The 27,529-nt window shown below is 38.4% G+C and overlaps 1 protein-coding gene across 2 annotated transcripts; it reads left to right on the forward strand.

Moving 5' to 3' along the window:
- Positions 1–1,848: 1,848 nt before the first annotated feature.
- On the forward strand, positions 1,849–27,069 carry slc38a9 (solute carrier family 38 member 9). 2 transcript variants are annotated; one of them, XM_088629212.1, is made up of 16 exons: positions 1,849–1,936; positions 5,784–5,840; positions 6,695–6,843; positions 16,196–16,325; positions 17,647–17,768; positions 19,059–19,122; positions 19,214–19,307; positions 20,332–20,502; positions 20,929–20,988; positions 21,204–21,404; positions 22,320–22,427; positions 24,299–24,405; positions 25,035–25,148; positions 25,377–25,525; positions 25,857–25,946; positions 26,696–27,069. In XM_088629212.1, exons 3-16 carry the CDS (start codon positions 6,740–6,742, stop codon positions 26,859–26,861), a joined length of 1,680 nt encoding a protein of 559 aa, XP_088485338.1. In that variant the 5' UTR covers positions 1,849–1,936; positions 5,784–5,840; positions 6,695–6,739; the 3' UTR covers positions 26,862–27,069. The 2 variants fall into 2 exon arrangements, with proteins under 2 accessions (XP_088485338.1, XP_088485339.1); XM_088629213.1 differs by having other exon boundaries at positions 1,865–1,936; positions 6,680–6,843.
- Positions 27,070–27,529: the final 460 nt, after the last annotated feature.

Below are 27,529 nucleotides of genomic sequence, written 5' to 3' on the forward strand. Positions count from 1 at the left end.
GCATTCAGGGTGGGAATGTGTGATACTTTGTCAGTCCCACCTGTGTCTGTTCACCTATTACACCTATTAAGAGCGGTTAAGAAGCAAACTCTTAAAACAAGTTTTAAGCTGCTTAAAGGTAATCATGTAAAAGTTTTGAAACGACACATGAAATTAAGGGTATTTTAGAAACCAAGACTTGTGAAACTAAGCAAGCATTTTGGAGGTTACCTTTTAACTTGTGGTTCATAACTAATTTAAGATTTTTCACTTTTAAATAGAAAAAACTTGGTTCAAATAAAGAGCTCATCTGGGTCACAATCTCACAGGTACGTGGGCATCCAAGACCAGAATTTGGAAACCATGATTTGGAGTATCCTCCAGAGACCTACACGTCGGCAAGAAAAAGGGAAAACTCATTTCTGACTTATCGGGAAAGGTTTAATAACTGGTTCTAGTTCTGGATGTTCTGGTGCTCTGTTAAGATCTGCATACACACGGGCTTCACGTTTGTCCATCTTTGTATTAGAATATAAGGATGTTATGCCCAACTCCTCTATTCTTTCAGTAGTTAATTGATCCAAAGCTCTCAGCCAGCTCTTTCCTAAAAGGAGTCAATATATCAGCTTCAACAATATCAGTGGACTGTCTGTGCAGCCATATTGCCATTCATGGCCTCCTATTTATCCCCGTCTATGAATTGGCTTTATCACTCTGATCTCCTCCTTAATGATAGCTGATGTGTGGTGAGTGTACTGGTGCACTATGGCTGCTGTTGTATCATCCAGGTGGGGCTGCACATTGGTGGTAGCGGGGAGTCCCCATTACCTGTAAAGTCCTTTTGAGTGGAGTGTCCAGAAAAGTGCTATATAAGCATAAGCAATTATTATTATTGATAAACAATTCAGTATGATCCAAAGCTCTCAGCTCACACTATTCTACGAGAGCTTATCAGTGCATTGTACATTTTAAACTGTACTTTAAATTTCTTCTGCTCACGTATAAGGCATTACGTGCTTTAGCTCTTGATTATTTAAAGCACTTTCTGCTTGAATATAGTCTAGCACATAACTTTATACTTTACCTGCTAAATCTGACCTTTTTACTTGTTTATTTCACTTTGCTTTTAATTCTGTTGTGTATTATGTGTGCTACTGAGCGCTCAATGCTTCTTGCAAATATCTCAAACAACAATTGCCTTGTTATCATTTACATAAGATCCTATCATGTGGACCAATCTTATGAGCCCAAGGCAGCTTCAATATTCATGTACATTTTGCTTTTATTAAGCATTCAGATGTTGTACATGTTTGACTTTACACTATACCATTTGAATTATTTTCTTATTAGGTTCTGTATTGTTTGGGTAGTGCAAGCTGTGCCCTGTTTAGGATATGTTCTCGTTATTTGGTCGTGTTCTTTTAGGAAAGCTTTATGGCCTAAGAATCATGACAAACATAGGAACAGGTAAAGGTTTATTCCATGCTGAAATGAAAAAAAAGAGACAGCGTTTTGCCTTTTTCAGGTCCCAAACATACATATGACATATATAAACATAAAAACGAACAATGACAAACATGACAATGACGATACCCCTCTTCATTTAAAAACAGTAAAAACTAAATCTTCATTTATATTCTGAATTAAACATAGATGTGAATACATTATTGTGCACGAAATAATCACATTTCTCTTCAGTCAGGTGAGACTCACGAATTCTTCCTCATCTCTTGGACTGGCTACAAAGCCAGGTATCAAACTCAGCTGACTGAACTATAGGCATTCTGGGTAGTGTAGTTGAATTGAGAGTATGCCCAATACCTGTCCCTTCTAAAACACTACAGACCCTATAAGGCATTGCGACAGCTAAGCATGTGCAATGCACGTTCGCATTGTTTCCTGTTTTTAAAACGCTGCTCGAACCGTGAGGTCCTGGGGTTGGTCTTTGGTTTTTAATGTAAGTTTAAACGGGTTTTTTAAAGTTGATTTATAGCTCTTATAAAAAGCAGGGCTGTTGTATGGTTTCTAGTTTGCAATCATAAGAATTATATTGGTATTAACAGTTTAAATTAGTTGTTCACCCAGTAATTGATTTCTCGGTTAACTTTACGGTACTGGTCGTAGTAGTTATATTGTTTTTAAAACGAGTCAGTTGAGTACAATTTAGGAAAAGGTGTAGACGTATTTTACTTTATAGCACCTCGATAAACGTACGAGCTAGTTAAAGCTAACGTTTTCAGATAAAATGTGTGAAATGCATGTGGTTTACCTATATTATGAAATGTGTATTCCATGAATTTCATTTTATGTGCTGCATAGAGTTCAATTTAAGGATGTCCGATTTTGTTTTGTAATCCCGATATATATATACATATCGCTCTGTATAGAAAGCATAAAACGTTGAAATGTGAGGGGTTATGATTCTTTTTACTCTTGTATTAGGTAGTATTCTTGTATTTGTGGCTCGGTATATGATAACTTAGGATACGCGGCATTCTGAAATGGATATTTATACGTAATTTTCGAAGCAGAGCAATTGCAAAGCAAAGCCAAGAATAAGACTCTCAACATCTCTCCCGTTCTGGAATTTTTAAAAAGCCCCTGTGAATTCTGGCACCCTTGTTGTTTCTTGGAAAGGACGAGTAGCTGTTGCTGCCCTTACAAACTGAACAAATTGTTTTAACTACACGATATTAACGTTTTTATCAAGGTTGCGGTCAAAACAAATTCGGCAGCTCAGACGGGAATGACTTGTTTTTTTTCCCCATCAATTATTCCACATCAGGGTAGTGTGAATAGTCAACGATGAGTGCTGCCGTAATTCTTTACAGTCTATTCTATTGCAGGAAAGTGCACAGTTATTTATTTCGAGGTTTTATGAAGAGGTGCCTCCGATTACAGTTATTATCACGACGGTATACTTAGCCAGTCCGTATAATTCTCTAGTTGTTTGTGTTCTGTGTAACTCCTAACCATGGCCCTGTGATCCCTCTCTAGAACCCTGTGCTATATGTATTGATTACAGCTAGTTGGCGTTTTAACTACTGAAAGACTGAAAGCTGCCTTGTAGCTTCCTTTATCAATTGTTGACTTTCCACAGTTCCCTGTGTAACAGAAAATGTAAATATCTGCATACTTTTCAAATTGAATGGATTAAAAATAGCAGTAAAACCCGCAGTTATGTAAGGCATGTCAGCTGCCACAAAAAAAAACATCCTATAGAGAAAATGAAAAAAATGCCTCTCATAGGCTGAAGAGAATTTATTTCATACTAGAATAGAATTTCAAATAGAATAGGATTTGTTGTATCAGCACTAGGGATTTCGATTTGGGTACATTGGTATGTCAAACACAACCTGTTCTCTTAGGGTTAAATATATTCTAATATGCGACTTTTAAAATGACCCTGGTCTCTTTAGATTTAAATGTGTAAATATACATATGTATCATGACATCTGTTATGTGGAAAAAACAGGTCAACGGCAAAAATGAGAATTTGAAATGCTTATCTGTGCCATGTGGTACAGAAGTTGCATACATTTCATCACTTTTCTTAGGAAGAAATGGAATCTCCTTCCTAATAAGCTAGGTTGTTCTACAGAAGGTTTGTAGTAGTGGATTCATTTATAAATATTTAATGAATAACTACAACAGCTGAGTCAATACTGAATACTATAAGTGGCCATTGGTGACATATGTAATGATATTTCAGAATTTTCATTTTTAAATATCATTTTTATGTAATGATATTTTAGAAGAGATAATCATGTAAAATCCTGCCTTATTTCAGTGAAGAGATGCTGAGTTCCTCGTTTTTGAAAATTGAACTTGGAGCAGAGGCATCTAATTCACCTTCCCGTTATGCTGCTTCCTGTATTTCTTGGCTTGTTCATGTACAAACACACTGATTGAAACCTCCCTGAAGACCTGCTGTTTGCAGGAGATTTGTACACAACAGGTGGATCATGTTTTAGTCCAAATTCGAATAAAAAGTTTTTTATTTACCAATCTAAAATCATCCGTGCGCTTTAATGGCTATTATCACCAAATCTAAATATGAAAAGTGTGTATTTACAACATAAAATATTTAGTTTTAACCTTAGGTTTTGCAAACTCCCATTTTCCAGTGAGAGACTCTCTTCTAGTTACTTAAGTTAGTTTTAAAATAATATATAGACCCATGAAAATTAGTCGTAAAAAACAAATCGGAAGGCCATTACAAGACCATTTTTGCATTTTGCATTTGAACGGGCAATGTTGCCGCATAGTTCAAGTACAGATGGTATCATCAGAAATTTCAATTAGGGCATCGAACAAGTTTCCTAGTTCATAGCGGACAGGCTGCAGTTGAAGTTATTTATTATAACAATAGCTAAACAACAAATTGCCTAACATCCAATATAAAAGTTTCCAAAACAAGCATAAGCTCTACAGACCCAGAAACCCAGAATCCCTGTAACCTAAAATCAGACAGTGTATAATGCCCAATCAGGCCAAAAATCAGGCCTGGTGTTCTATATTCACAGAAACCAACTCAGTTCTAAATCTTTTTTCCTATAATCCTGGAAGTCCAAAAGTCAAAGAGACTCAATCTACCTGTTCTAAAAACCCTTCACAAGACCCAAGACCAAATTCCACTCACCTAGTGCTTCTGTTTCCTTCTGTTAATTCCCTGTCTCTCTCTTCATCACTGTTCCCTGACCTTTCTTTCCTGCCTTCTTATGATGTCTGTCTGTGTGTTAAATGTGTATTCTTCAATTTTAATTAACCAGAGTAGATTTCTTTTGATCCTCTGTCTTTTACAGCCCACCCACAGCTAGGTAAACAACTCCCGTTTCTTCCTATTGTTTTTTTAATTTTACAACCTCTTAAGCCATAACAATATTAACAAATATGTCCTGACAGTTAAATGACACAAGCATATTTTTACCCCTTATTTCTTACACGTAGGACAAGTAGAAAAGTTTATTATACACCCTAATGTAGCTAAGGTTTAATGCTTAAACATACTCACATTTAGAAACGTGAAAGACAATGTCACTACTCTTTTGCAACAACATGGGTAGCAGTGCATATTGTTTGCAATTTTTGACATTTTTAAATAGATTTTTTTAAAATTAATTGTCTCCTCAAATGGGGCGCACCATTTAACATGGGAGTGTAGGTGACCATCTAGTTCAACTATATATAAAAGCTGGCCCTGATCAATAACTTACAGGTGTTCATGATTTGTAAAATCTAGACTGGGGATCTCCAGGACCGAGACTGCCGACCTCTGCTCTACAATCTTATTTGGGGCTTGGCTTCCTCAAATGTACGATTCAGCTGTTGTGAGACTGAAGATAATGCACGATCAGCTTATTTTTTGTAGCCTTTGTTCTTTCAGTCCTGTCATTGTCTACATCATTTATACTTCTCCTTTTGTGGGCATTATACTGCACATTTTAGATTACACAGGAAATGTGCTGCTGGTTTGTGTCTCTAAACATTGCAAATTAGACCATATCGTAAGACCCACCTGATCTCATTCTTAGATTTTGCTGGTCTTGAAAGTCTAAGGTTATGCTCTGATCCTGAGGTGCAATGAAAGTCGACATATAAGAAAAATATATTAGGCTGAATATTTATACCCTTTGTAAGGGTGTGTAATTTCATGAATGAGTTATGGAGATCTTTGCGAGAAATTGAATTTGCAAGTTTTCGTGGAAAGACCAGCCTTTTCTGGTTTCAAGCATTTTAATCTACTTATGCTGTTTCTAATGCAACACTTTATGGAGTTAATTTTATCCTCTCTGTCCCCAAAGGAGAGGTCGGTGGTACCTTCTTGTCCAGCAGACAAATTCAAGTACGGAACCTTTCTGGTATGTATATAATCAATTTTGCACCCTATTGCACGAACTTACACAAAATATTATTTTCCTAGTTTTGGATGCCTGAAAACCAGGCTTTTAATTCATTCAATGCTCTGTTAAATGTGTACGACATTGCATTCTGAGCTCTTACAATTACAATTGCCACTATTTTTAATTCTCTGTTTTTAATGTTTTTTTTGCTCTTAACAGTTTCTGTATTAATTTCTATAAGCAGCTTTTGAATGTGTTGGTTACTAAAAAAACTAGTTTTGCTAGCTAGTAAATGGTGCCAATAATAGTTTATTTCAGGAACAAGTAATAGGTTTATTCCATGCTGAAAAAAAGACATCTGAAGAAGGCTCCACGGCCGAAACGTGTTCTCTTTCTTCTTTTTTTTCAGCATGGAATAAACCTATTACTTGTTCCTTTGCAGCCTACGCATGCTGACCCACCTGAACTACATAGTTTATTTCAGCTGACTTGTTTAAATTGTGTTTTATGAGTCAAAGATTCCTGGATTGTTCTTGTAAATGGCTTACTAATTCCTTCTCTCCATAAACTGTTACTGTAGGAAGTTTGTATGATGGGAATACCAAGTCTCCCCTTAATCTTCATTTCATATATTATCATAGATGCTTGGATTATGAATTAAACAAAATGTATAGATAATATTTGATTGACACTTACAGATAATATTTATTATCAAGTCTGGAGTCAAAACCTTGAGTTAATATGCAAAGTACTCAACTAAGTGCATAGACTCTTATTGCTCCTATATAGCTGTATACGGTAGCCTTTTCCTGTTCATCTGTTGATTATGGTCTGATCAACAGTGTGACTCTTTGTAGTTTTGTTTTGTCTAGGTAATGACGCGTAGCAACAGTGCTGCTCTTTAAGCGTTGACAGTAATGGAAGATGATGTGAAGCCACTGCTTGCCCCAGAGAGGGCTGGAGAGAACCACGTGGAGGCAGATCACAACAACTTGGATGCACATGACACAAGGTCTAAAAGGTACTGTAAATGTGGAATATGAAGATATACCGAATATATATATAATTGCCGGATACTTTTTTGCTGCTTACCCATACAGATTAGAATCGCCACTTTGGAGGAAAGGAAATTCCCTGACTTGCATCATTATCATTTATCGCCGGCAGCCATATCACTCTGCAACTCACAACTGGCAACTGAAGCTAAGCAAATCAAATCAAAGTTTATTTATCAAATGCACAACAATACGGCGTGCAGCAGTAGTTGCTGTCAATGAAATGTCTTTTTCTGCCAGCTCACAAAAATTACAAGAATCACAAAAATTCACAAAAATCACAAAATTGAGGTTACATTTTTGAAATTGAATAAAACTCAATGTGTGTAGAGCTGTTATGTGTCCATGGTGTATGCAATATATACATGTAGTGCAGTTATGCACTACATGTATATATTGTGTGTCCATGTAGCCATTGAGAATTGTGTGTCCATGTAGCCATTACAGGTGACTTGCTAAGGAGCTACAGGTTGGCCATTTAGCAGTCTTATTGCCTGGAGGTAGAAGCTGTTCTGTAGTCTGTTGGACTTGGACCGAATCCTTTTGTACCATTTACTGGACTGTAGGAGGGAAAACAGTTTGTGACGGATGACTGGGGTCCTTGAGAATAGACCTGGTCTTCTTCAGACATCTAGCTCAGTAGATATCCTGGATGCTTGGTAGCTCACAGCTGGTGATAAGCTGCGCTGACTTCACCACCCTCCGTAATACTTTGCGATCCCGTGCGGAGCAGCTCCCATACCAGGCAGTGATGCAACCAGTCAGGATGCTCTCAATAGTGCACCTGTAGAAGTTGGCCTGGGTATGTGATGGCATGCTAAACTTCTTTAGCCTGCGGAGAAAGAACAGGCGCTGCCGTGCTGTCTAGACCATGATGTTGGTGTGGTGGGTCCAGGTTAAATCCTCTGAGATGTTAACTCACAGGAACTTAAAGCTGCTGACCCTCTCCACTGCAGTCCCATTGATGTGAATAGGTGTGTGGTCTCCACCCTGATGTTTCTTGTAGTCCACAATCATCTCCTTAGTCTTACTGATGTTCAGAGAGAGGTTGTTCTCCTGGCACCATACTGCCAGGGTTTCAAGCAGGTGTGAGCTTGGTCAGTACCTGGATGAGAGACGTCCTGGGAAAAACTAAGGTTGCTGCTGGAAGAGGTGTTGGCAGGGCCAACAGGGGGTGCTCACCCTGCGGTCTGTGTGGGTCCTAATGCCCCAGTATAGTGATGGGGGCACTATACTGTAAAAAGCTGCAGTCCTTCGGTTGACATAAAACCGAGGTCCTGACTCTCTATGGTCATTAAAAATCCCAGGTAATTTCTCAAAAAGTGTAAGAGTGTTACCCTGGCATCCTGGCCAAATTTCCCATTAGCCTTTACCAATCATGGCCTATTAATAATCCTCATATATGAACTGGCTTCATCACTCTATTCTCCTCCCACTGATAGCTGCTGTGTGGTAAGCTTTCTGGCGTACTATGGCTGCCATCGCATCATCCAGGTGGGGCTGCACATTGATGGTGGAGGGGAGTCCCCATTACCTGTAAAGTGCTTTGAGTGGAGTGCCCAGAAAAACACTATATTAGTGTAAGCAATTATTATTATTTACAAAGGAATATTTGTCATGGCATCTTCTGCACTCTCAATCAACAGGAAATGATTAGAAATAGCTAGCAGTGGAGTATCCAGAAAAGTGCTATATAAGTGTAAGGAATAATAAATAATATTGTAGATTAATAATTATAACCATATTGTTTTTATAACCCTGCAGGCTCATAGGAAGTTGTAGGGGTCACTTGTTTGATGGAAGCCTAGAAATTCCTGGCTGACTAATCTTACCATTTTCATAAGGGAAATCTAAGTGACAGCTGGCTTTTCCAAGGTTCAGACCTGTGACGTTGGTGTCAGTTCAACCTATGCTTGGGGCAAGTGCTTTTACCTTGTGTTCTACATGTTATTCTGTGGTAGAAAGCCTCAGACAAAACTAATTACAGATATTGTTTCCACATTTCCTTTTTGATTCATGAAGTTCTGAAAACCAAAAGATCCTGATTGTTTTACGTAAATAATTGTTACCGTTTATCTTTGGTATTGAAGGGGAAAAAAACTTTTCCCCTCCTAGCTTTGGTAAACTGGAAATCTGTTAACTCTATAATGACCATCAAAATGTCTTAAATAAATTCACAAAGTTGTCATTAGGAAAATCCTTTATTTGAAGCAGATTCATTGACATTTTCTTGAGCAGACATGCCACAAATCCGTAATATTTAATTAATAACGCAGTGTATCAATGCGGGATTTATAAGGCAACCCACAGGTTAGTAGCCTGTGTGGAAGCAATACAAACCTTACCACATGTTTTGCACCAGGATCCATGTCCCCTCTTGTGTGTTTCTATCCCTTCTAGTATGGTTCGAACAAGCATATGTTAACTGGTCTCTGAGCCCTAGATGCCTCGTCCTCCTGACTCATTCCACACCTAGTTGGTGGGGCTCAAATCTGGCATGTTGGGCATTCATGGCATAACTGTCACATTCTCATTTCACAAGAAAGCCATTGTTATACAAGCACCTTGAGGAAATGTGTTCTGCTAGAGCGGGAAGTCTGGGTGAGTCTGCAGGAAGGATGGCCAGTGAGGTCCCAGGACTTTGATCAATGCAGTGCCTTGCAGTCAGGATGTAAGCAATAGATACTGACAGAGCTCCACAGTAACTCCACGCACCTGCCCAGACCATCATTAATGGACTTCCCTGTCAATTAAGGGAATTAGGGCAGCACAGTGGCACAGTGGTTAGCATTGCTGTCTCGCACTGCTGGGGTCCTGGGTGGTTCAATTCTGGACCTGGGGTGCTGTCTGTGTGGAGTTTGTATCATCTTCCTGTGTTTGCGTTGGTTTCCTCCTACAGTCCAAACACATGACTGTAGTTAATTGGCTTGTATTTTAACTGGCTTCTGGGAAAACTGGCCCAAAGCGTGTGTCTCTGTGTGCCCTGTCTTGTGCCTGTTGCATGCTAGGATAGGGTCCAGCTCCCCCGCAACCCCCGAGCTGGTATAATCAATTAGCCAAGGGGTGGTTTGTCGTACTGAACAATTAGTGTATAATTCTGCAAATCTGTGCTGTCATCACTGATGTCCGTCATGGTGGTCTAGACAAAACACTGATTCATCAGCAAGAGGACTTAACACCACTCCAGTTGAGATCACCTGAGGTGTTGTTCACACCACATCCTTCTGTCATGCTGTGCAATTGGTGAGGTGCCAAGACATATGGTCTCCCAGCCCTACCATTGACTGTTCAGTTGTAATTGCTGGCAGTAACCATCCCTGATGGCAAGTGACAATACGCTAATTTAGTTTAGCCTCCAGCATATTGATAGCACAAAGACATTGTTCTCTTGATAAGCAGGGCAGGGTAGGTTATTTTCTGTGTTTCTTTCTCAACTTACAGCATGTTGTTTGACTTTCAACATGTTAAATCACTACCCCTGACTAATCAACACTGTCTCTAATGAGGTTTAGTTTAGATTTAGGGCTAATCATCAATGATGCCAAAATCCATGTGCTTTATTTAAAAAAAAACATAGTTTCATAAATTGTTTAATGTTCAGTATATGTGGTGGCTGTGATTAAATGTGAAATGTTCAATATAGAATTTGTGAGGAAGAATGGATTGTCAGTTTTTTTTAAAATACAGGTTTCTATGATATGCAGTATGCACCATGTCTTCATAGCTGAATGCATGTTTATTACAACGTTTATAGTTAAATAGTTTATATTTGAAGTTTTCTTTTTTTTTAACAACCTGGATTTGGCATTTTGTGCTGATATGTAGACACTTAAAATTAATGTGATGATAATATTTGTTAAATGCCTAAAGTTTTACATTGCTAGGCAGAGCTGTGCAGAGGTGTTGATTTATGAATCCATCCATTTTTTAACCACTTAATCCAATAGAGGGTTGTGGGAGAGCCAGAGCCTATCCTGGCAAACATTTTTAAAGTAATATTAAAATTGTCTTATCATGGATAATTCTTGTTGCTGAATATAAACAAGTGCATCTTAAGGAATTTTTTATTTCAAGCTTTATTATCCCCTGTGCCTAAATAGCAAGGTCTGACACAACAGTGCAACAAAAAAACACAAACATCACTGACAAAAGGATCTAGCACAACTGTGCTTCAGGAGATAAGAGTTATTTCATTTTGTTTGAGAGTCTGATTGCATTGAAGATGAAAGACTTCCTCAGTCAGTTACTATGTCACTTAGTGACACAGAGTTGTCTCCCAGAAGGAGTAAAGTAAATTCACAATGGGCGAGATAAACCTTAGACTCCTTAGTGCTTTTAGCCTGTTTTACCTTTCTCTGTTTGTAGAGGACATTTATGGTGATCTGATTTACCCCCAATCATTTTGTTGCTTGTCTTCACGAATTTTCCCAACCTATTACAATTTATAGTACAATACAATTGTACAATTGTATAACAAAAGAAAGACAGAGACAACAGGCAATGTGCAATGAAAACAACAACAGGCAATGTGCAAAACAGCAAAAAGGTAACAGGTTATGTGCAAAAATATGCATCAACAGAATGAAATAAAAGGATAGAAATTATAGGGAGTGAGCTTTTGACATGTATGGTAGAGGTAGATTTTCAATGTGTGTTTGGGTTTTTGGTTAGAAAGAAAGAAGGCACTGTGAGGTTCAGATCATAGGTGAGAGGTGAGAGTGAGAGAGGCTGGGAGTTTAATAGTTTGATAGTGCGGGGGTAAAAACTCTCTCTGAGTCTGGTAGTCCGGGCCCGAATGCTCCGGTTCCGTTTTCCAGATGGTAGCAGATCATAAAGTCTGTAGCTGGGGTGTGTGGGGTCTTTGATGATGCTTAGAGCTTTCCTCAGTTCTGTTGTCCTTTTTGTATAAAACATTTGTCCCATCTTTGTCTATGACTAGTCCCAAGTGCTTGTTTTCATGGAAAACCTCAGCAGTCTGTACCATTAATTAGTAGTGGGCTGGGGGTGTATTACAAATAATCCTTGTACTTGTGTAGTGCTTTTCTGGAGACTGCACTATAAGAACTTTTCAGGTAATGGGGACTCCCCTTCACCACCACCAGTGTGTAACACCTGCCTGGATGATGAGCAGGCAGCTATAGTAAACCAGTACGCTCAGCACACACCGGCTATCAGTGTGGAGGAGAACAGAGAAATGAAACCAGATCATAGATTAAATTTAACCAGGCCATGATTGGTAAAGGCCAGGGGGAGATTTTTCCAGGACACCTGGGTAACACTCCTACTCTTTTTGAGAAACATCCTGGCATTTTTAATGACCACAGAGAATCAGGAACTTGGTTTTAGGTCTTGTCTTGATTTCTAATGACCACGGAGAATCAGGAACTTGGTTTTACGTCTCATCTGACGTTTTACACTCTAGTGTCCCCATCTCTGTACTGGGATATTAGGATCCACACAGACCTGGTCAGCTTATAAAAGCCCACCCTGCGGTCTGTTAGAAGCAAACGTAATGTAATATGTATGCATGTTTGTGCAAGTTCTCATTAAGGTTAGGGGAGGGCGGGTGGGATCCAGTTAAAGTGTAGCGTGTGGTTATGTAGCGATTCTTTCTCCACTATGACCTGGTGAAACCTGGTTAGGAAGTCTGGAACCCATCTAATCAAATTACTGTTTAATTTGAATTTTGAATTGCTTTGAGAGTTTCTGTGCCGGCAGCAGTGGTTGTATTGTGTTCAAAGCAGAGGACCAATCAACAAATAAGATTTTTTTAAATGTCTTTGCTTGGTCAAGATGCCAGATGGCCATGTTTAACAATGAGTATTATGTCATTTACTGCCCTCAATTCTCTGTAAACTGCAGGGGGTCAGTAAGGTGTTGTATGCTTGTTGTAATGTGTTGCTTCTCTATTCTCTCCAGACTTTTAACTGGGAGGGATGTGAGAGCATCTGTAGCCATTAAACTCTGTGGCCCGGCATTTTTTGTGATGGGAACTGTGACTTGTTCCACAGTCTGGATGATTTGTAAAATTAAGGACATCTAGAAAAGCAGACTAAAAATGTGCAGGTCAGCTTAATGACTAGATTGAGGAACTTTGCCACACGTGTTAGCTGGAACTGCACTTAATTCTTCTGAACTGCCTGCACACCCTACAGTGTTAATATTGATAAATGCTTACTGAGAAATGACCACAGTTAACTGAAGTGTTGTGGATTTTGATTAAGAAGTGAGTATTGCTCATAGCCATGATATACTTTTTTTTTTGCCCTGCACTGATCATTAGGTTTATTGATCTCCCTTTGCACAGCTCTTTTTCCACTGCCTTCCTGAGCTGTATCTGCATGAGATAAAGATTGTGGACTTAGAATCACCAAATTATGCCTCAGGGTTTATGAAAAAGAATCTCTGCAAATGTTAATAGTCACTAAGCTCTTCTGTGTTAGGGCGTCCTGTAAACTGTCTCTCTGAGGATCCCAGGATGTGAGCTATAGCTTCTTCAGATGCTGTTGATGCCATCAGCCAAATGTGGGAGAAGTGGCTGGTGTGCAGCTGGCTGATTCAAGCTTGATGAAGTGATAGTTTCTTTGCTTATCTCATTCCCCTGTAGCTGTACATGGTCCTATAAGTTTTCAGTCACTGAAATCGCAAAAAATACATATAAGTGCTCTCTCCCTTGATGATGGGGTTTCAGAAAACACGCACGTTTGTCTTTTTGTTCACTGAGTGATAGTTAACTCTTAAAGTTACATAGTAGAAACAAGAAAAATAATTGTTTACAAAGGCAGAGTGGTTGGATTTCCAGGTCAGCCCCTTCTGCTATAGAGCTGTTTACTGACTGCTACATTCTCTCAGCTGATAACACAACTGTTGTGCTTCTGAAGAAACTTAATTATCAAATGGTGCAGAGGGTCACAGTCTGTGAAAACCTAAGCAGTTCTCCCCCAGCATTGCTCACTAACAGGTTATGAATTAATCCTGGAGGTATTTCACAATCGCCAAACAGCAGTGAAAATTATTAGTTGTCTATTCAGACAGATTTTCAGATTCTTTCCCAAAACAGTTACCTCACACCTTGTTTATTCTTATAATCTGAAATAGCAGAAGTATTTTTAGCTGTGTGTGGTATACACTGTTCCTGCAAACAACCTCCAACTTTGACCTTCTCAGAAACACTGGTTGACATATCTTCTGCCTTAGGAAGATTGCAGAGTTTCTATATAATAATAAGAGACTTCTAAGCCCCACTTTGTTGTAACTTGCAGTGTGTGGTTATAGTTAACTATCTGAAAAAGAAGAGTATTCCACTGTGTCTCAAAGCCACATATATAGTGAGGAATATTATAATGCAAGAGTTTATTTTGTAATGTCTAGTGTTGAAGTGAAGTTATTGTATAGTGTATTAATGCATTAGGAAATATATATGGAAAAACATTGTTGTGTAAAACCTTACAAAACGTTTACCATTAACGAATTATGCTTACTTTATATAGGGAGACAATGCTATCAAGCACGGGTATTTCTAGTGAGAGCACAGTTCATAAACGAAAGAGCCAGACTAGGTGGAATATTATTGAATACATGCTTTTATTGAATTTTAGAAATACTAAGGGGTTTGAATAAATGTAACGCTTTTGTTTTCTGCTACTAATGCTGAATACCTATGTGAGTTCCATTCTTTTATACTGAAGGGCAGGGAGCTGCAGTCCTGGTCCTGGAGAGCCCCAATCCAGTTAGTCTTATAGGTTACCTGTTTTAAACAAGTTATTTGTTAAATCAGAGAACTATGATCCTTGAGGGATTAAGCATACTTAGATTCTAGTCCTAATGATCTCTGAATGAATTTAAGAAATCACCTGTTTAATTGATCATGATAATGTAGTCGTTCCAGATTTGTAAAATCTGGTGATTGTATGCTGACCTGTTGGACTGGGGCTGGAGACCCCTGCCAGAGCAAAACAGGAATCCTTCTGAGGCATTGATAATTGCTCCCAAGTCTTCCGATTGCTCTTCCAAAAAGAAGAATGGTATTATTTTTAGTGGGTTTTGCTTAAAAGAATACTTAAAGGTGCAAATAAATCAGACCCTCATGTATAATTGGTGCAAGTCATAATGCAATATTAATTATAACAAAGGTGACTTGCAATTACAGTATAACATTTTTAGAATTTTTGTACAAGATGTGTTTTCCAATCCATACCCCCTAAGGGGGCTGTATATACACACATTGCACACACGTTCTGTAAGAGTCTGTGCAGCAGCGACCAGAGGAGCTCCGAGTGGGATCAGGTTAGGGGCAGTGGTGTTTGCAGCCAAGATACACACAGACTTGGAAGCCATTCTGCACTGCATGATAGAATAAAGCGCACTCAGCTTTAATGAGGGGGCCGAGCAACAGGCAAGACCCCCCTGAAGATGTGAGCAAGGTTTGATAATGGCGGAGACTTCCAGCCAGCTGCAGGAGGAGACTGCGTGCTGCAATCTGTGTACCCTCTTAGGCAGAAAAATGCACTTGCAGCACATTCCCTTCCAATGCGTCATTAACAGCAGCATGGCATGCCTGTGCTCAGAAATGAAAAGCAGTAGCACTAATGGCCGAAGTGACAGACTGGAAGAGCACTCTGATCTGCACTTCACGGACCAGCTCCAAGAAGAGCAAGGGAGCAGCTGGAGCTTAGCTTTAAAGGCTTCATAGTCCCACAACTTTGCATGATGAAAGCCCAGTTTTAAAAAGTGCATTGCATCATGAGAGTGTCTTTCTAGATAAGGTTTATGGAAGCTATTTGCTTAAATGATGCTTGTGACGCATGACAAAGTCATGAGCTGCTTATTGATGAAACACTCTTAATTTCTTGCAGTTTGTTACCACTCTTTTTTACCGCTCATTTTCATTGTAGATGTTTTTTTTTTCAGGAAAAAGTTGCTTAAGTGATGTGATTACTTTTATGTTTATTGCTTATTTTCTGTAGTGTAGAGCAAATAACTGCACTTATCTTAGGAATTCAAAATGGCATCCTTTAAAATCTCAAAGCACAGAAATGGGTTTGCTGTCAAGATGAGAATTCTTTTGTCAGGATTGCCCAAAAAGTTTGTTTTGAGGACTGTCCAGGATTTTTTTTAAAATCTGTTATGAAACATTTATATAAAGCAAAGGAACCCCTCTTTGGTTAAAATTCAAGAAAACACTATCTTGTTCTGATAAAATTGTTTGGCTTCTAATATAAAATAACCGGAGGTTTCAGGTGTTCAAAATTGTATTAAAAGACTAATTAAAGATGTATCTCATATGGGACTTGTTAAGATCATCCTGTTTTTCTGCAGGCCTTTCCATGTGGAGCACCGTAATATTGTGGAGGAAGATGCGCAGGAGAGAGTGTCAGCAGAGGCCTCCGTGATGAACAGCCGATTGCACTACTACAGCCGGCTCACAGGCTCTTCCGACAGGCTGCTGGTAGGACAGATCTGTCAGCTGGAAGTGCAGTGTTGATCACACCACTTGCTCCGTCTCCAAATGATTGTACTTGCGACACCTGGAATTCATTTTCCAGACTGGAATTAATACAATTGCTTGGGCATTTGAGTGTACACCTATCTCTTTTTATAAATAATATTTGGGAGTTTTGAGTAAAAGCCTTTGATTTACATCTTAATTTAATTTTAAAAATAGGTATAACTACACATTTAAATATTTAGTTATTAATTTAGTTTTGCTTTGATCCTGAATAATACTGAGGTTACATATCAATAAAATGTAAACATATGCTAAGCTGCATTTCATTTTTTGCATTTCTGCAACTTGTTGGGATATTGCTTCCTTATTCCTTATGCTACTCAAATCCAATAAAGATTCTCATTTTGCTGTTAAAACTGTAAACCATTCGGAGATTACAATGTATGTTGGAGTTCCCTTCTAGTGCAGAATGGAATCGGCACAAACAGGGGAAAGGGCTTCTTACTGATGTCATGCTATGACCTTAAACCACATTCGTCCAGTAGGGGACTCACTCCAGAAAACTTTGTTCTCTGGCACAGATCAGACAAAAGAGTAATAATCAAAGAGAAACTAGGACAAACATTTATTAACAATAACAAAAAAGGACATCCATCCATCCTTTCTTTAACCTCTTCTTCCACTTAAGGGTGGTGGGGAGTCTTAGTTGGAAGAAGAGGTTAGAGAAAGGATGGATGGATGTCCTTTTTTTGTTATTGTTAAAATTTGTCCTAGCAACGGGCACAGGGCAGGGTGTACCTTGGACAGGACAGGCATTTGCATAAAAAGAACATTGCAATATAATATAAACTGTATCTCTGTGTACCTTTTATGTGTGTTTTTATCTTGACAGTCAAGCAGTCTTTGCATCAAGGAATGTGTCTCGCTCCATAACAGAAATGTCACAGCTGTTAAGCTCCTACCCTCTTGGTGTTCGGAAATCACTGAAACCGTAAAATGAAACTTAGTGATTCAAGAAGTAATCCTAAATTAAATATATGTTGAAGGAGGATACTAGCTTATCACAGAGCTATTGCAAATACTGGTTTAAAAGGCAAACAAATTGAATTCATAGTCCCTGTTTGTGGGGTGGGAAAACCTCATGGACTTTGTCATGCCCCCAAAATAGAGGGCTTGGCCACCATCTGTAATATACATCCCATACTCTAAATGTCATGTATAACTTTTGAGTGGGCTCAAAAGATGTTTATTGTACTGCTTGTGTTCTGTTTCTACTTAGAGATGTTGGTTGGTCATTCTGAGTTTTTTTCTTTCATGGTAGGTTCCTCCAGATCACGTGATCCCTGCGCCAGAGGAGATCTATGTTTACAGCCCTTTAGGCACTGCCTTTAAAGTGCAGGGGAATGTCGACGGGTCTGGGACAAACCCCAGTATTGTCACCATGTACGTATCATATGCTTCTCTATGAAAGCCTAGGAATTATTAAGAACAGAAAAAACACTTTGCTTTACAGAAGAAGTCTAATGCTTGCCATGTGTTAAATAAACTGTAGAAAAGGCATGTTTTCTAGTAATTGTTTCAAAGACATGAAACATATGGATCAGATTAGAGAATTTATTAAGGAAAGCCATGTACAAATAGATAATACATTTTTTAAAGATTTAGGGATAGGATTTTATGGTAAAAACAAGTTCACATCATGCAGTCCCAGTTAAAAACAGACGATATAATGGATAAGTTACAGTTTCATGGAACAAAAATAGCGCAGTGTGGTTGAGTGGCTGTATATTAACTTAGGTCTTAAGTTTTCTTAAATCAAATTTTCCAAAAGGCAACTAAGCTTTGGAAACAAGAAAGATTATTTCTATATGGCTCATCCCTACAAAATAGTATAGGAAACAGACTTTTTTAATAGTAAAAAATATTAAATAAAAATACACTACTAAAAAGTTATTAGTATACCTGAAGAACTACCTTTTGTCAGGTAGTTTATTCTCTTCGCTTTTTGTTGGTCAGTGTCATGGTCAATGTAAAATATTGTTGCAGCTTGCAGCATAATAAAGAAATGCAGCCACAATTAGACATTGGAGGTTTTCGATATCACTCAGAAACACTTTTATTATAGTTACTACCTGTAACAGTAAACAGTGACAATCACATTGAGACTAATTGGGCATGAAAATTTCAGTAATAGACATGAAATGTTGTTATAACTGGATAATCAGTCATTTGAAGTATTAATCCATAATTTATCATGGTTTCTTACAACACTTAACACTGATACATTTAGCTGAACGATTTGTTTGTTGTTGGATAAGAGATGGCTAATTTGGGATAGCAGAGTGTGTTCGTTTGCATCTCAATCAAAACTATGGCTGATGCTGGGAAGCAAATTGTATCATTGCCTTATAATTGCACCTCAGGGTTTTGGTATTGAGTCCTGTCTACTGGTATAGTTACCAAATCTCCCATACCAAAAGCCCCAACTATGCATTTTACAATGCACATGCTGTTTGCTTACAGGTTTCATGGTAGGAACCCACGTGGTAGAAACACACAAGTCATATCCCTAACACTGATGTGTAAAAGCTTGTACACAATGTCTTTAAAAATGTGCATCACTCAAATTATTTTTAAAACTCTGTACTTCTAATGCACTTTTGTTTCAGTTCCTATTGATTCATCCTGCATAGTAGTTCATTACATTGTTTACAATTGTTTCCCCACTTGTAGTTTTGCTATTTGGAATACAATGATGGGGACATCTATTCTGAGTATACCATGGGGATTAAAGCAGGTGAGTCTGTGCCATACTTTGTATCCTACTTTAAAAACTCTGTTACAATGTGTGTATGTTACTTCTGTCAACGGTTATTTTTTCATTTCAGGCTGGATTCACACTTGGCATTCTTTTAATTATTTCAATGGGCATGCTGACACTTTACTGCTGTTACAGAGTGTTAAAATCCCGAACATCAATATGTAAGAATCTTTTTTTAAATCTAAAAACCTAATTTTGAAACATACTGTTCAAAGTAATTAAGGGAGAAAATATAGAATGTTCATTCTGTCATCTCTGAATTATAGCCAGAATCTGCTTGTCAGGACATTGTACATTAAAAAAAAAAGTTGTGGTAGAAGCAAATCTACTGTCACTACAAGTTATAGGGTCAAGTAGTAAAATGATTACTTTAGTTTGTTGGTCAGTTAGTAGAACTAATCTGCTGGACAGTTGTTATATTTTTACCATATTATGTTATTACCATACATTATTACATTTTGTTCTGATGGATGATATTATCTGGATCATCCAGACGTGGTCAGAGTAGTTGCTGTCAAGAGAGATAGACCTTTAATTGTGAACCCAGAAATTTGAAAGATTATCGCTAGAGGCCAGTTTTGTAATGTGAGCAGGAGGTATTGTATCTCTTTTAATGAAACTGAACTAAAACAATATTCCATCCATCCATTATTTTAAGCAGTACATTTTTAATTTTGAATTTAATCTAAACTTAAAAGATTAGGCACTTTCCTTTTACTGTTACCAGACGTATATAATGGAATAGTCCATCTGTCCATCCATCCATGCCTATCCTGGCAAGCAAGAGTCTCAAGGCAGGGCACACCCTGAATGGGAAGCCACCCCATCACAGGGCACACACAGACACAGGGGCACACGCACAACAGGGATAGTTTTTTCAGAAGCCAGTGCACCTACTAATATATCTTTGGACTATGGGAGAAAACTGGAGTACCTGGAGGAAACCCACACTAACAGAGGGAGAACATACAAACTCCACACAGATAGCACCCCAGTTCCAGCATTGAACCCAGGACCCCAGCACTGTGAGGCAGCAATGCTAACCACTGTGGAATAGTGATACCCTTAAATACCCTTTTCAGTAAACTGAGTTTCCTTCATTTAAAGCTTCACTGTTTTGTATAACTCCTGATGATGCGCTGATGATGTATAGTAACTACTGTTCTGTGCCTGTTTTTCTTTCAGCTTTCATAGATACCTCAGACTGGGAATTTCCTGATGTTTGCAAATATTATTTTGGTTCATTTGGCCGGTGGTCTAGCCTAGTTTTCTCCATGGTTTCTCTGATTGGAGCCATGGTGGTTTACTGGGTCCTCATGTCCAACTTCTTGTACAATACAGGAAGGTTTATTTTCAGTAAGTATTCTCATTACTATATTTCTTTATTACTATATTGTAATCTGTTCAATGGTCATGGGAGTACTAGAATGATCGAGTAAGAAATTACGTCCCTTTGTCACAGTATACCTACCGTAGGACTGGCTAATACAGTGAGATCTTCACCTTAATGCCAAAACCCTCCCTGCTGGCCCAGTTCAAGATCAGCAGTGGCTATAGGATGTTTCTGTGTCTATTCCATCTATCTCTTTTGTAATACGTAACATTAATTCTTTGCTGTGGTGACAGAAGTTTAGAAGGGCACTGTGTAATACATATTGTGTTTGAGAAATGCTTTGTTTTAGGCATTGTAATTTTTGAGAATTTTCAGTGAATACCGCCAATGTTTGTTTGTTGTGCTTTAGCATTTAATATAAAAGGAAGTTCTGTTCTTTCTGTTTCTAGATTATGCCCATAATGTCAGTGTGGCTGATTCTGAGTTTGAAACAAATGGAACTGAGAGAGGTGAGCTTCTCTATACTACATTCTAGTAGATTTGCCATGATTGCTGAATTGGTTCTTTAAAACATTTAAAAATGAGCTAACTTATTTGGAACTTTTGTACTGCGGTACAAGTCTAACATTTTCATCTTCAAACATTACAAATAATTGACAATAAGTGTTTTGAACTGTCCTGCTTGTTTTCCGTGCGGTTCATGTTTCTGCAATTTGTTTTCCAGTGATTTGCCCATACCGTGATGCAGAGCACCATGCAAATTGCAGCGGTGACGCGTTTCTTTCGAATGACAACAGCACGGTTACGGTGCTATTTGACAAGTGGTGGAATAAAACGAACACTGTACCCTTTTACTTAATCTTTCTCCTCTTGCCCTTGTTAAACTTCAAATCGGCATCTTTTTTCGCAAGATTTACCTTTCTCGGTAAGCTAACTGTTTGGGGCCGTTGCTGCAGTGACAATCGTCTACTGTACTTGGAGGGTTAATTGAAGCTCAGAAAACTACCATTTCCTGTAAGACTGACAGGACTTGAGCACTGCATTGGGAACATGGTCTATCTCGTGTTGCAGGAGATGTTTCAGGAATGCCTAAAATGCACGTCTGTTCATTTTTCAGACATTATCTAATAACATCCAGAATAGAAGACAGTGCTCAAAAATGTATCATTTTAAATCTGCTAATATAGCTGATAAATTAATGAAAACATGAAAGCTTTGCCAAAAAAAAGATACTAAGCAGTATATCTAATTTTATTTAAATAAAGGCCTTCTAGAAGTTTACTATGACATACTGTGGTAAACGCACAGTGATGAGTGGTAAAGTATAGTGAAACTTTGTGTGAATAAGCATAAGGAGGTACATTAAGGCACAATGCAAGCTGTGGGACAGCCTGGGAAGACAGTAAAAGCCTGTGGTGTTAATGTGGTGAAAAGCCCAAAGACGATGCTTGTCTCTTTCAAAAGAGCAGTGCTGCCACTTTTCAAACATGCCAAAACCAAATGTATCAGTATAGCAGTAGATTGGGAAATATGTTAATTTAATACAACATGCAAATTGTCTAATCATGTTAATGCGGAGAGACTTCTCATGTATTCCCCCTGTGAGTGTTGGTGGAAGATAACTAGCTCAGAATGAAAATGCCTCTTAGTAAGCTGCTTTTAAAACTGTGATGTTAAACATAAAAGCCTTCTCTGTTTTTCCTTTTTATATACTATTCATGATTTAAAATATGATCATGTTGGTATTACATCTGCAATAAAATTTAGAAAATTGAATCAGTGGCATCTCAAATGTTATTTCTCTTTAGAACTTATTTCATTGCCTTTCTCTTTTGTACAGGGACGATATCAGTGATCTACTTGATCATTCTGGTAACCCTGAAAGCAGCACACCTGGGATTTCACCTGGAGTTCCACTGGTCTGACTCAACACAGTTCTTTGTACCAGGTGTGGGATATTTGTCAGCATTCTGAGTTGACTCACAGTGAACACTTTTGGGAACTCCCAGCTATCCACAGTCAGTTAAAATGTTTTGCAAGTCATGCACAGCCTTTCATTTCTTCAATTTCTTGCCTGGGGTTTCACTTGGAGCTTCACAGGTCTGAGTCATCACAGGTCTGTGTGCCAGATGCAGCAGATTGTTTATTTTATCTGTTTTTATTAATTTATTTCATTTAATTTAAGGCAAGAAAAAGACCAGATGTAGATCACAAGCCAGTGGCAGACCTTGTCTTATAATTGGTGTCTCTGGTTTGTGTTAATAGGAGTAGACTCTTTAAGTTTAAGTCTAACATGGTATGACATACTTTTGCCTGTCATCTCTTATTTTAAAGAAATTACACTGCAAATAAGTCTTACGATCTTACAGTTGTGGTTATCAACCCTAGCCTGGGAGAGGAATGTCTGTTTTTTTGTTCTAACCAGTTTCTTAATTTCAGGCAAATTTAATAAAGTTTTTTTTATTATTTTAGGTGTGTTTTTAAATTTTATTTCCATTCTTAAAAATGGTATAGGGTTTATAATTGGTATCAACTCTGTGCCAGGTCCTGAGTTTTTGAACTCCTTCGAGTTAGCTAAAATGTAACTACTTGGACCTAAGCAGAAAGAAAACATTGTGGGATTCACTGGCATTCCCATCTGTGTCTTGCCATAACAAACATCCCTATCAAGAGCTTTTAAGTGAAATAATGACACAAATTATTAATTAGCAAGCTGATGAGAGACTACAAGCTATGTGTGCGGAAGTTGTTGCAAATAATATACTTGTGTATTTTTTAAATTAAGGACTAAGTGGAGAAAAACTTTTAACAAGCAAGCCGATCAATTACAGGCACCTATGATTCATTTTATTCCACCAGTTGGAATGAAAAACACCATTCAGTTCATTCATAGCTAGGGCTAAAAATAGCTCAGTATGGAAATAGTTTTTCTCATGAACAGAATGATTCTGATTGGAAATTAAAACTACTCAGCAAGGTAGCTAAAGTTTACTAAACACGTTATGTAATTTTAACTAATCATGGTTCTCTCCTTCACCTTATCTGTAGTCATTACAGGCTTCAAAGATGCTGTCCAATTTCTCAGTGTAAAAGAGACTTGTAATTAATTAAATCCTCCTCTCCTAATTTACAGAAGACTTCAGCTGATATCATGCAGCACATGCAGTCTAAATGAATGTTTATTGTGGTTTGAGTGAAGTCGTGTAGTATCTTGTAGTAAGGTGGACCTTGAACTTCATAGATTGCTAAAATCATGACAGCCATCCTCGGACTAGTTCAAGTAGGTAGCATAGCATGCATATGCTGCAAAGGAAGAAAAGGTTTATTCCATGCTGAAAAGAGAAGAAAAGAAATGCACAATTTCGGCTGTGGAGCCCTCTTCGGGTCACCTTCTTGTGGCTCCACTACCTCAAGCTATACTACAGAATCACTCCTCATCATTCTATGGTGTGCACCCTATTTGCACTTCTGGGCCAATGTAGTATTCTAACAAATGTGTACTTTGATTTTGGTCTCTACGAAGACAAGCAATGAATTGAAAAAATGGGAAAAAATGTAATCCATTACCATGTTTAAAAATTATCACAATGTTAAAATCATGCAATGATCTTATAGTACATTCAAATATATAGTGAAGGATCTATCACAAGGATTATGTGAAAGTATTAATTGATTTAAGATACCTCTTCAGGGAGTTTGATCTTGATCAAGTTTGTCCAGGTTCCAAATATTCATTTATATACAAAATGATTTGTTTCATTGATACAAGATTTTTCAGATATTAATATAACAGATTTCCTTTTCTTCACGTATGTACAGAGTTCAGGCTGCTGTTCCCACAGCTGACAGGAGTCCTTACACTTGCATTCTTCATTCACAACTGTGTGATCACACTCCTGAGGAACAACAAGAACCAGGAAAACAATGTATGTACTGTAATAACCACAGTCTGTGGTGGAGGCTTCAGTGTTGCCATCCGCATTAAATTGCAGACAATAAAGTTGGACTACACTTCTGAAATAATATCATTAAAAACAGGGCTCCAGAGTAGCTCCGCCAGAAAAGACAGTCACTCTGAGATTAAACTGCCCTATAGCCTAGGTGTCTCTAGTATAACTGTGGTCGTGTTGCTAGCTAGATGTGCCCAGGAACTGCCATGTAATTGCACACCATTACCAGAGCACCACTGGGCTAGAGTTGGGTTTTAGAGTCGCTTTTATTATGGAGCTATGTTACACACAGGCATACATTGCTGCCTCACAGCACTGGGGTCATGAGTTCAGTTCTGGACCTGGGGTGTTACCTGTGTGGATGTCCTCCAGGTGCTCTGGTTTCCTACCTAATGGTAGGTTGTCTTCTGCAAAAATGTACCCTGATGTGTGTGTGTGTTTGTGTCTGTGTATTGTGATGGACTGGCGTCCTGTCTGGGTTCTACCTGACTTGCGCCTGTTTCTTTCCGGGATAGACTCCAGCTCTCCTGCGACCCTGTATTGAATAAAGTGATCAGGAAATGGATGGATAAAGAATAATAGATTAATCTTTACGTTCTTTTTAGGTTAGGGATTTGTCGATTGCTTACGTCTTGGTTGGACTGACCTACCTGTATGTGGGAATTCTGATCTTTGCGTCCTTTCCCTCCCCTCCACTGTCTAAAGAGTGCATCGAGCCGGTAAGGACCTCTCCAGCACTGCAGAGTGCATGGTTTTTTGACAGTTTTGTATATGTGGCTACAAGTAAGATATTTACTCCTGAAAACAGTAACAGCCATTGCAACAGGTACATTCCTTGGAATATTTTTAAGTGGACACTTTCAAAGAAGGTTGTTGCTTGGCTTATGTCTACGTTTTCCATCAAATGCTGCAGAAAAAAAAACCTTCCTGTTCCTCTTTGTGTTTAGAATTTTCTGGACAACTTCCCCAGCAGTGACATTATGGTCTTCGTCGCCCGGGCCTTCCTGCTGTTCCAGATGACCACGGTGTACCCACTGCTCGGCTACCTCGTCAGGGTGCAGATGATGGGACAGATCTTTGGCAAGAACTACCCAAGGTAGATTTGTCAGCAAACTACAGTTAACCACGGTCATCTGGGCATAGACATTTGCTCGGGTAGCCAACAATGAAATCGGTGTTTTATTGTAAAACAGATTATTCTGAATTATTTAACCACGTCATGCCCTGTCGTTCTTCTGAGATGGATCAGGTTTTTTAAAAATTGTCATAATAGTATAATAGTAATTCCTAATAGCAGGAAAGTGGCACATTTAATATAGGATTGGTAAACGTATGGCAATATATTAAGTATGTTATCAACAGTGCTCTGAAGATTAATCTTCATCTGTCTTTTTATTTATTAATAATGCATTTGTTTTTTCCCCCAGTTTCTTTCATGTGTTTGCTCTGAATGTAATGATTGTGGCAGCAGGAGTTCTTATGGCTAAGTTTTATCCCAACATTGGCTCCATCATCAGGTAAGAGATCATTTTCCCTAGTGAGGTGGTGTTACAGATTGAGCATCAAAAATAGTGCTTGGAATGAAAACACTTTACAATATACGTTATAGTGAGCCATGATAGACTTTCTTATTTATACAACATTGAGACTTAAGTATATTACTAGTTTGAAACACCCAACTTTTGTCACAGATTACATACAATTTAGGCCATTGCGCCTTTTCTTTATTACAACCTTCTTTATGTTAAAAAATGCTTTGTCTTCTTGCTCATACATCAAAGCCTATGAATGCTTAATTTGATTGGCACTGAGAAGATAAGTCGATACTCCAAACTAGACTTTAGATTATAGGTGCCAGGCTCAACTCCCCATTTCAGACTGGCTCAGTTCCTGGGGTGCCTAGTGTCATCTTTGTCTTGTTCCACTTGAGATCTCAGTTACAGATTTGGTCTCTTTATTAAACTGCAGGATTGTAATGGTTCTGCGCTTGCTTTGTGGTATTTTATAAGCAAACGTACCTTTTAATTCAGTGAAAAGTTTGAGTAATTGATTGCAAAATACCTCCAGCATTAAAAGAAATGGTTAAATGTTTTATTGACTACTCAGATTGGAACAATAATCAAAAGGCGCTAGGCCTTACAAGAACTAAGTTTGAAACCTCTGCTTTAGTTAAACTGATTAAGGCTGCTAAAAGTTGCATTCGTCTCGTGTTTTAAATCTCTTTCTTAATCGGTTTTGTCTTCATTGGTTCATTTGTTTATTCAAGATACTCTGGAGCAACATGTGGCCTGGCCTATGTGTTCGTATTCCCCTCGGTCATCCACATGATTTCCCTGCACCGCAGTGGAAAGCTACGCTGGCCCTCAGCTGTCTTCCACAGTCTGCTCATCCTGCTGGGCATCGCTAACCTGGTCGCACAGTTCTTGATGTAAACTGCACCACCACAGACCCCAGACAGTGACACAACCCGGGGCCTGCCCTGTTGGCAGAATCGCACCCTGTAGGACATTGTGAAGCTTTGTTAACCTAAATCATCTTTTGAATACATTATATGTACAGAATATGTAGTTTGTATGTTAGAATGTGTGTATGTTTATATATTTATACATGTCGGCACATACTGTAAAGCCTTTAAATGTCTCCAGTGTTAATTTGCAGTAATTTCCACTCATTCCGATGCTTCAAAACCACTTAATTAAGGCATACTAATGAAAAACGATGATTCACAATGGATCATCTGTCCTACAGCACACTCAACCTTTTCCATCCCTAGTACACATAGAGATACAATTTTGCAGCACGCGTCCCTGCTCCCTGCACGCACTGCTCACCGGTCTGAGCTCATTGTTATTAATACCTCTTTCAAAGTTAAGTCTGAGATTGCCTCAAAGGGCATAGTTACAGGAATTGCCAACACTGAAACATGAAGCTCATTTTCAGCTTCTCTTCAGTTTTTTTATGTCCGTCCTGCTTGAAACACTGAACTCTTATCCCACTCAATTCCCACATGAACATGCTTCTTAAAGCAGGACCTGTATTTTGTGTTTACACACACCGAGCATGCAACACATGGCTTTAATTATGCCACAAAACTAACACG

The sequence above is a fragment of the Lepisosteus platostomus genome, chromosome 4 (assembly GCF_059453375.1).
Source record: "Lepisosteus platostomus isolate fLepPlt1 chromosome 4, fLepPlt1.hap1, whole genome shotgun sequence".
Classification (NCBI taxonomy): domain Eukaryota; kingdom Metazoa; phylum Chordata; class Actinopteri; order Semionotiformes; family Lepisosteidae; genus Lepisosteus; species Lepisosteus platostomus.

Excerpts from the sequence above, each read along its gene's own strand:
- slc38a9 (XM_088629212.1), top strand. The coding sequence starts at position 6,740 with ATGGAAGATGATGTGAAGCCACTGCTTGCCCCAGAGAGGGCTGGAGAG. Across the intron at positions 16,326-17,646 it reads GCTCTTCCGACAGGCTGCTG|GTTCCTCCAGATCACGTGAT; the intron begins GTAGGACAGATC and ends CTTTCATGGTAG. Across the intron at positions 24,406-25,034 it reads ACAAGAACCAGGAAAACAAT|GTTAGGGATTTGTCGATTGC; the intron begins GTATGTACTGTA and ends CGTTCTTTTTAG.